General features: G+C 55.6%; 4 protein-coding genes across 4 annotated transcripts; 3 read left to right on the plus strand and 1 right to left on the minus strand.

The window, feature by feature from the left end:
- The first annotated feature begins 103 nt into the window (after nt 1–103).
- On the plus strand, nt 104–2,674 carry BU26DRAFT_512744 (uncharacterized protein). The gene is made up of 2 exons (XM_033827459.1): nt 104–291; nt 345–2,674. The coding sequence occupies exons 1-2, from the start codon at nt 150–152 to the stop codon at nt 2,486–2,488; spliced, it is 2,286 nt and encodes a 761-aa protein (XP_033690791.1). The 5' UTR covers nt 104–149; the 3' UTR covers nt 2,489–2,674.
- Nucleotides 2,675–4,004: 1,330 nt separating this feature from the next.
- On the plus strand, nt 4,005–6,450 carry BU26DRAFT_526446 (carbohydrate esterase family 4 protein; the record flags this gene model as incomplete). Its single annotated transcript, XM_033830702.1, has 5 exons — nt 4,005–4,280; nt 4,337–4,919; nt 4,971–5,292; nt 5,442–5,736; nt 6,280–6,450. The coding sequence occupies 5 exons, from the start codon at nt 4,005–4,007 to the stop codon at nt 6,448–6,450; spliced, it is 1,647 nt and encodes a 548-aa protein (XP_033690792.1).
- A 323-nt stretch (nt 6,451–6,773) lies between these two features.
- BU26DRAFT_498566 (aldo/keto reductase-like protein) lies at nt 6,774–7,881 on the minus strand (the record flags this gene model as incomplete). The annotated part of the gene is made up of 3 exons (XM_033826345.1): nt 6,774–7,340; nt 7,408–7,683; nt 7,834–7,881. The coding sequence occupies 3 exons, from the start codon at nt 7,879–7,881 to the stop codon at nt 6,774–6,776; spliced, it is 891 nt and encodes a 296-aa protein (XP_033690793.1).
- Nucleotides 7,882–8,070: 189 nt separating this feature from the next.
- Nucleotides 8,071–9,171, plus strand: BU26DRAFT_8304 (uncharacterized protein). Its single transcript, XM_033836386.1, has 3 exons — nt 8,071–8,414; nt 8,479–8,504; nt 8,578–9,171. Exons 1-3 carry the CDS (start codon nt 8,249–8,251, stop codon nt 9,064–9,066), a joined length of 681 nt encoding a protein of 226 aa, XP_033690794.1. The 5' UTR covers nt 8,071–8,248; the 3' UTR covers nt 9,067–9,171.
- Nucleotides 9,172–9,704: the final 533 nt, after the last annotated feature.

Genomic DNA, 9,704 nt, shown 5'->3' on the forward strand with positions numbered 1-9,704 from the left:
GTGCCGTGCCTGCCAAATCGCGCTAAGACGCTTTCACATGATCTCGCGTCACTGGCGAATTCCCCACGATTGAAGCCCCACTATCTTTCATCGACTGCGGCCCATTCCGTCCAATTTAACAATCTGAGCTCCGTTATGCACAGGTAGCCATGAGAGTCATTCAGGACTCCGAAGATGAAGATGATCTCGAGCTCGAAGCAGCCGGCAACGGCGCGCCGAACGACAAAGACGCGTCTTTCAAACACTCCGACCCATCTCCACCGTCGGGCGAGAGGGGAACAGGCTCAACAGGTATCCTCCCTAGCTTCGAGCTGCTATAGAGGCAGTTGGTTGACTGGCGGCAGAATCTCTAAAGCGAGCCATTGAGGCAGCCCATCGCGCACATTTCCAGACGGAGGTAGGCGCATCGCCTACTCCTGCCGTCCAGCAGGAAGCGTTTCACTCCTCTGTAACTCTGCCGACGCCAATCAGTAAGAGAAGGAAGACCTCAACAGACGCCGCGCCCTACAAGTTCCCTGCAGGTGGCCCAGCTCGAACAAAGGCTCCAGTCACGTATGGCAGATCGAAGACATCCTTTGGTAGCCCGCTTCTCGAGCAGACGGAAGAAGATACGAATGAGAAGGATACATCTCATAAAACCGAGAAGACATGGAGTCTCCAAGGGACTATGCAAGCCGCTTTCGCGCAACAGGAACCCCTGGCTATGTTTCCCGAACCATCGAGTACCGTCCCAAATGCCACTGCTACACCGCAGCGGCGGTTACTGGAGGAGGTTTTGGCCCCGGAATTCTTAGGCCTTCGCCCGGACCCTGATGCGCCCGCGTGGCAGCCTGCAAAGTCCTCAGTTCCTTGGTCCGACTTTCTAAAGTCGCCCTCTGGAAACACAGAGGATAAACCTGATCCCTCAAATCAGTCACAAGTGCCATCAGACCAGCGCGGGGATTCCTCGCAAAAATTGACGGGTGGCGCGACACTGGAGCCTGCTCTAGCCGCCGTTCAGACTACCCAACAATCTCAACGCAGTCGGCGCAGTTCATTCACACATCTAGAAGGCAGTCAGTTCCGGAAGGAGGCCATACGAGGTGTTGTTAATCCTAAAGACATCATGGGCCCTCCGCCCATTATTAGCCCGGAGACGCCCAACGAGGGGGCAGTCGTCCATTGTGCTACACCTTCAGGGACGGACAGAAGCTCGTTGAGCAAGAGACGCGCCGCTGAGGAAATTTGCAAGTCCCCTCATCGACAGAAGAACGGCCAAGAAGAGCCCGTGCCTGCTGCACGTACTATTAAGGCGAAGGAAAAGTCCAGTTCTGTGCGCAAACCGGATGATGACCTGGCGGCTATTGGTCTTCCAAAGGAGCAATACAAACCTCGTCCGAGTCGATCGAGGTCTCTCAAGCTCAACGAGGATCCGATAGATTACTCGATCAGGCCGGAGAAAGTGACGAAAGGACCTCGGCGGAGCAAGACAACAGGCGGGGCAGACGAGGCAACAACCGCTACAACTCCCCAAAAAGTCCGACAAATTTGCGATATGGGATTTACTCCATCTACAACGCAGAGGGCTCTGCGGCAGAACAATGGTGACATCACGCAAACTGTGGACTGGCTGATCGCAAACGGCGTAGCCGGAGAAGATGAGCTAGCGCCTCCGAGACCGTCCAAATCGAAGGGCAAGACAAAGAAAGTCAGTACCCACCCAGATGCGCCTGGGCAGCATATGGAAGCTACGGAGGAGGCTCCGGCATCCGAGAAAGGAGGTCGAAGAGTATCTTTCAGCGTACTGGCGGAGGCAGACGTAGGTCTCGCCATAATGTCGGCCGACGCTCCGGCCGACGCGGTCGCGGAGAATACGATGGCCACCGCTCCTGAGAGGAAGAGCCCTAGCGTGAAAGTGGTCATACCCTCGAGGGAACAGGCGACGGCGTTGAGAGTCAAAGAGCAGCAGCCAGCCGGCATGAGCATTGCCTCTCAAAAGCGAGGTTCTGTTGAGGCTGCTAGAAGCAAAGCTAAGCGCAGAAAGACAACTCTGGACCAGCCAGAATCCACTCTTGAAGGACATCAGATGGGTACGCCGGAGCCGCCGAAGGAGAAGAAACGAGGTCGCGGCCGACCTCGCAAGGAAGCAAAATCAGTCGAATCGATATTGGCGGAACAGGACGAAGCAGCACCACAGTCTAAAACGATCCACACAAAAGCCGTACTCCAAGAGATTCAACCAAACGTGTCTCCAATCATCGAGACTAGCATCACGAAGAAGGCGAACGACCAGACTGATGCTCCAGTAGCCGCAGTGGAAGAGGTGCTGGCGTCTACACCTCCGCCAAAGCCCACGACTGCATCCACAGAGCCGTTGCGCACACCAGATAACAAGACGAAAGCTGCAAACGCCAGTCACTCGCCTCTCAGCAAAGGCAAAGTGCCATACCGCGTCGGCCTGAGCAAGCGGGCTCGCATCGCGCCACTTCTCCGCACACTCAAGAAATGAGCGCCAGCGGAAGCAACGGAAGCCACGGCACCGGTAAACCTACCAATTAACGTATTTACGACTACATAATGCCATGAAAACGATACCCCCTTCGCGCTTACCGTTCTCCCCATAATTTCCACCTCTATTGGCAGCTGGGTCGAAGTTCGGCGTGGCGCGCTATTGACGTCTCGCCCTGTAGACTAGAGAATTAGAGCCTTGTCCTTGGCGGCTACGTCACTCCTCGCATTTCATGCTTGACTGATTCGCTCTCCCAGAGCGCTCTGTTTGCCATGCTATTTTCAGACCGTACTGCAGCGTTACCCAGAGTCCAGTGTGACGGCGGCACGTTAACACGCGATGATGCACAAGGAATCGCGTGCCGGAGCGAATGGTAACACGACGTGAGGCTCGCGTGGACGACACGAGGAGAGCTTGTGTGCGAGCTATCGATTTGAAAAGCTTGATCGAATGGCGAGGAAAACGAGGCCTCGGAGGATCGTATGGTGCCAAGACAGCCAAGACATCCCGCCGTCTTTCAGGGGCACGGCGAATCCTTCGCTAGCTCCTCCACCTCACCACGCAGGACCCAGAACAGTGGTGGCATCGGGCGCCGCCGTCCTTCCCCGGGCGACACGCGGCAGGATTGTTAGGCGCTCACCTCACGAAGTTTTCCGGACGGAAATCAGTCCCAGGAGCGCGAAGTTCTACTCACCACATAAATTCTGACGGCCTGCTATGCTGCATCCTTCCGAGTTTCCTCTGGTCCGCTTCTCTTCGAGCGCCACCAGCATCAGCAACTTCCTCCTTCAACAAGCGACCGCGTTCGAAAGGCATGCTCTTGACTCGGTGCCGTGACGGCTCACGGCTTCTGTTGACCAGACAAAGACGCGTTTAGTGGCATGCCCAGCCCTATCGGCCCATCCTGGGGTATTTTTAAACGCCGCGATGCGCTTGGCATCACAGCGCACCCCTTTCGGGCGCCGCTGATCCCCTTTCATCTAGGCTCCGTGGTCTTGTGCTAAGCGAGCGGGCTCAAAGCATGAACCTCAAACACTGTCGGCTGTTGTTTTTCGCGTACGCCCTTACGCTTCTGCTCGCATTTCTGTTCGGTTTTGTTGGCCCAGCTCATGTTTCCGCGCCCTGAGCACGCAGTATCTGTGGGGCCTGATCCTTCCATCCCGTATTCTGAACCTTACCCAATTTCCAAGACCCCCGGCCCGTCTGTCGTGACAGTAGCATGCTTACTAGCCAAGACTCGCCTTGTGAGCTCCTCCAGGCGCCGCCGCGCCGAGAGTCTCCTGCATGGCATTGTCGTATAAGAAAAGGCAGCCGCCTCTCGATCTGATCTCCTTTCACTCTTTTGTCCGTCTTTGCTCGTCAAGACGCCCGTCACTCGCTTTCATTGTTACGATCTACCACTATCCTAATCGTTAATTCACACGTCTTCGCTCGTTACATTCGAGCGTACGCCGACATTCGCTTTTCTTACTAGGAGATATTAATTTAAACGGTTCGCCGCCCATTACCCGGAACGATGCGCTTCTCGGAAATCTTGGCTGCCTCGTCATTGGTGGCAGCACCGCTCGTCGCCGCTCATGGTGATGTCCCCCATGCCCCCAAGATATGGGGTTTGGGACCGAATCCGATGCAGAAGTTAAAGGGGAGGAACTTCGCTGGACCGGCTGCACGACGTGCTGCTTTGCCTCAGCATGCACCTCAATTGAACAAGCGCCAGGGAGGAGCAGATGGACGATGTGGTCCCGAGGGCGGAGGCGCAAGCTGTGACGAAGGCTACTGCTGCTCATCTGCCGTACGATTCCCTGCCATCTTCGAGGTTAACAAGGATTCGTACTGATCGCATTCTAGGGATGGTGCGGTAATACCGAGGAGTACTGCATGGCTCCCGACTGTCTGTTCAATTATGGACCCGCTTGCGATGCGAACAAGGTCCCCAATGGAGCCGACACCCGGAACATTGCTCGTCCTCAGCTCGGATCGGTTCCCTATGGTGGCGAGGGGATCTATCAATGCACTGTCCCCGGCACTGTTGCTATCACCTACGATGACGGTCCTTACATCTACACCAACGATGTTCTGGACCAATTCGCATCGTATGGCATGAAGGCCACTTTCTTCATTACCGGAAACAACATCGGCAAGGGTGCTATTGATGACGCCTCGACGCCCTGGCCTGCCGTCATTTCCCGCATGCTCTCCGAAGGACACCAAGTTGCCAGCCACACCTGGTCTCACCAGGATCTCAGCGCTATCACTCAGGCGCAGCGTATCGACCAGATGGTGCACAACGAGATGGCCATCCGCAACATCATCCAAAAGTTCCCCACTTATATGCGCCCACCGTACTCCTCTTGCACGGCCGCCTCTGGATGCCAGTCTGATCTGGCGGATCTCGGATACGTCGTTTCCTACTTCAACCTGGACACCGACGGTACGTATATCTTCGATTGCACTAAAGCTGTTCAATACTAACCCCCAACAGATTACAACAACGTCACTCCTGATCTTATCCAGAACGCCAAGGACAACTTCTACGACGCCATCAACCCCAGCAACCCGTCGAACGATGATTTCCTTGCCATTGCCCACGACATCCACCAGCAGACTGCTCTGAACCTCACTGGCTACATGCTCGGCTTGCTCCAGCAGAAGGGCTACAGGGGCGTCACCATGGGCGAGTGCATGGGCGATCCTGAGGCTAACTGGTACCGTGACTCCTCTGGTACCGTTGTTACGTCGACCTCCGCCACTCCTTCAGCTACCCAGTCTGGTTCCTCTACCCTGACTCCGCCTACTGCTACGCCGTCGGTCGTGTCTCAGGATGGCTCTTGCGGTGGCACCAATGGTTACACCTGCATTGGCTTCGCCGATGGCGAGTGCTGCAGCCAATACGGATGGTGGTAAGTTCTCACACCTCAACTTGCCCTCTCGAGAACCGACTAACATACCCCAGCGGTACTTCAACCGACCACTGCGGTACCGGCTGCAACCCCTTCTACGGCAACTGCGGCTCCAGCTCCGGCGGCTCTTCCACCGTCGCTCCTTCCAGCACCCCGGCCACTTCTACTCCGACATCCACCCCCACGGGCTTGACCTCCTCACCTGATGGCACCTGTGGTCCCAACACGGCCTATACGTGCATCGGCTTTGAGCTTGGCGAGTGCTGCTCCACCTATGGCTGGTGTGGTAACACTGCGGATCACTGCGGCACTGGCTGCAATCCGCTTTATGGAAACTGCGGCTCTTCTGTTAGTTCATCTTCCGTTGCTGTTTCTTCTTCGACCGCCTCGTCTGTCACGAAGGATAGCGCGTCTTCCACTGTTTCTTCCGAAGTCGTCTCGTCGACTGAGGCCTCTTCTACCGCTTCTTCTGAGGTCGCGTCGTCCACTGAGGTCTCTTCCACCGTTTCCTCTGACGTCGTTTCCTCCACTGAGGTGTCTTCTGTGCATTCTTCTGTAGCCTCGTCTACTGAGGCGTCCTCTACGGAGGTCTCTTCCACCTCGGGGCACCCTGATGTATCTTCTACTGTTTCTTCTTCCGACGTCGTGTCTTCTACCGATGTCTCCTCTTATACCCCCACTTCTGATGTCGTCTCCTCTACCGATGTCCCCTCTTATACTCCCTCCACCGGCATCTCTTCACCTTCCTCCACGCCCTGTCCGAGCAGCTCCTCACCAACCACGTATAGTCCCGCAAGCTCGTCCGCCGCTCCTAGCACCATCAAAACTTCCTTCAAACCCACCTCAACCCCCTGCAAGACTTCGAAGCCGACTCCGACCCCAACGCCTAAGGTCAGCACGAACGGCAAATGCGGGACCAAGAACGGAGGTATGACGTGCAAGGGGTATAAGGGCTGGTATGGCAGGAGCGAGGAGTGCTGCAGGTGGGATGGGAAGTGTGGTGGTGATGTGTTTTCGTGTGGCATGGGATGCCAGAAGAAGTTTGGCAAGTGCTGGTGGTAGATTAGCACCATGGGAATGTGGAGCTAGTTGGGTTTGGTGTGAGGCGTGAGTGGTGTTGAGAGCATTGGAAGTGTGTATATGCATGTGAGTTTTGGGTGGTGTTGTAATGGGCATAAAAAAGGGTTTCCTCTGTGGTAATGCAAAGGGACTTCCGGGGTAAAAAAATGGGCACATGGAAATTAATCTCAATACTCTTCGTTCTTGTGCTCAGATGCGATGGGTCTCCTGTATGCGTTCTATATGCGATGTGATGCCTCTCTGAGCCTTCTAGACAACCTATCTAACCCATGCTTTATCTATCGTTCGAATACACCCACGCTCACTTACCCAGCATCCCCAAAGAAGACCTTCACAGGCAACCACCCATCCTTGCAAACCTTAAACCTCTCTGGCATACCGCTCAACTGCTTCATCTCCCCATCGCCCAACCCCCACCCATCGACCTCGAAGTTCGCCTTAATCCTACTCTCGGTAACACTCTTCGGGATCACACTCGTACCCCTCGGCAGTGCCCACATCAACAGCACCTGCTGCACCGTCTTACCCTTCCTCTCCGCCAACGTCTTCAACGCCTCGTTCCTGTACAACGGGGAGTCGGTGGACCCGAGGCAGGAGTACGCCGTGCAGTGGATGCCCTTCTCCTTGCAGTACTCGAGCAGCTTGGGAGAGGGGTTGTTCGGGTGCAGCTCGACTTGGTTTACAGCGGGCGTGGTGCTGCAGGACGGGTCCGCGAGGAGCTTCTCCAGGTTGCGGATGCCGAAGTTGGAGACGCCGATGTTGCGCACGCGGCCGGAGGAGGGGAGTTTCTGTATTTCAGCCCACGTGCGGCGAAAGTCCCAGTCGGGGTAGTGTTTCTTCAGGTCAGTTGGGTCGGTGGAGGATGGCCAGTGCTGTGTGGTGTGTCAGTCCAGTTGCTTTGCTGGCGTCATCATCGCTTTGGGTCAGAACAGATCAAACCATAAGATAGAGGTCGACGTACTCGACGCCCAGGCTCTTCAGCGAGGACTCAATGCCCTCGTCGACCCACTTGTGCCACGGGTTGTCGAGCTTCGTGGTGATCCAGATCTCCTCGCGGGTGACGCCGGAGTCCTTGATGCCCTGGCCAACTTCATGTTCGTTTCCGTACGCTAATGCCGTGTCGATGTGACGGTAGCCGGTGAGGAGAGCGGCCTTGACGGCCTGGTGGATCTCGTTGGGCTGGGATTGCCATGTTCCGAGACCGATTGCGGGGATCTGAGAGCCAGTGTTGAGGGGGAAGGTTTCTTTGGTTCAAGTTTTGGGTGGCATTCTGGAGAGAGTGCGGAGCGTTCAACGATGAATAGAAACCTGAGTCTCTAGAGCAGAAGAATATGAATGCGGAATAAAGACGAGACGAAATCCTACGAAGAAAATTGAGACGGAGAGAGGAGCTTTTGATATGTGTGCAACCATCGCATCGCATCCCACCTACCCCGTCGCCATCTGCATCATCGACCGAAAAAAGGTCCCCTCGCCGCCCCACTAATCAGGTAATAGAAAAAGCCACCGGGAGAACATACATGAACCTTTATTTCCGCGTTCTCCACCAATAGTGTTCGGATTAGCCCGTAATTGCTGTTCACCGTCAACCTTTTCTTTCGACGCTAATCTCTTTTTTAGTGGTGACGTCGTGCAGCCTCCCCTTCTGGGTAATCTATCCGCAAGCCTTTCTCTTAGCTCTCCAACGACCTCGGAAACATCCCACCCATCACACATCAAGCTGCACTCTTCCGACACCCACAACCCGGCTATCAGTGCTGTACCCGATTATTCAGCAAAGATGTCTTCGGGATTTGTCTCCGGAGGCACGATTGAGCACCCCAAAGAGCGCGATGACGAGTGGCGGCGCGCGCAGCAGGAGCTTGAGGAAAAGCGGCTGTTGAAGGAGAAAGAAGGGCAGCAGGACGGGGGAAAGAGCTTGTTTGAGGTCCTACAGGCGAATAAAGGTGATACACGTCTAATTGGTACTGATGGGGCGGGCGGGCTGACATGTTAGGTTGATGCTGGAAGCCGCTAAGCAGGAAGCTTTTGAAGAGGTACGTTGGTAGTCGCTCCTGCCTCCCATTCTACGGAGTGATTACTAGATGAGGAGTGCTAATGTAGGGCTAGGCAACACGACTCAAAAACCAGTACCGCGCCCTCGATGACGACGAAGCGGAGTTCCTCGATTCGGTGCTCGAAGCTACTAGGCAGAAGGAGGCGGAGGTGAAGAAGGAGACACTGGAGCAGCTAGATGCATTCCGAAAGCGGCAAGAGGAGGCGGAGAGGAAGGCGCTGGAGGAGGAGAACACGGAGCCCCCGAAAGAAGATGAGGCGCAGTGGGTTGCGCATGGGAGGAAGAGGAAGAAAGGCCGTGAGCTGCTCAAGGGTGTGAAGCTGAGGCGGGTAAGCTCGGCGGCAGAGGACACGGCGGCGGCGAGGAAGACTATCCAGGCAGAGAGCAGGAAAGAGGAGAAGAAACCGTCTGCTGCCGCTGAGAAGCCTCAACCACCTGCTCAAGCCAGCCCAGTCAAGCCTACGTCCGCCTCGCCTCCGTCTAAGCCGTCGAATGCTCTCGCCTTAGGCCTAGGATATGCCTCTTCCGATGACGACGGTTGAACTCATCGTCATGTAGGAATGGTATGATTCTCAGGAAGCAGTATGCGACTGTGCCGCATGCCCGAAGCTGATTGGACGTTTCTACCCGCCAGCCACATCCACCTACCCGAGACGGACAGTCCGATAGCGAATTCCGTGTGTACCTTGCCTGTGGCGCAGGCAAGGCGCTTTGCCTTCTGCGATCGACTGGATAAGGACGATGGCGACTGCTACTGGAACAGCGGTTCGGCATGATATTGAGGGCGGTGCGGCCCGCGAAATGCGATGGATTCGCTTTCATGATCTGGTTCAGGGTACAGTGACTCAGCCTCTTTATGCGACAGTTTCTTGTGGGTCCCGATATGTCTATACTTGCGGAAAGGCTGTGTAACACCTGGGCAAGCAACTCCGCCTAGCGACCACGTGACAGGACTCAGGCGGTATCCGGCGTCCCTGCTCTGCTCTTGCCAGGCAAAATTTGATAACGTACAGAAGCCAAAATGATCCAGAGTGATGTCGCAGCTCGCGCAACAGCAACTTGGTATACCTCACCCTGAAGGGATCCAGCGCATTATCAGTTGCCGTGTTGGCAAGGATACCGACATCTGCATGCAACCTGCAACCTCAGGCGGCGAAACATGGCTTGCCCACACCTGTAC

Source organism: Trematosphaeria pertusa (genome assembly GCF_010094035.1).
Source record: "Trematosphaeria pertusa strain CBS 122368 unplaced genomic scaffold BU26scaffold_1, whole genome shotgun sequence".
In the NCBI taxonomy this organism is placed as follows: domain Eukaryota; kingdom Fungi; phylum Ascomycota; class Dothideomycetes; order Pleosporales; family Trematosphaeriaceae; genus Trematosphaeria; species Trematosphaeria pertusa.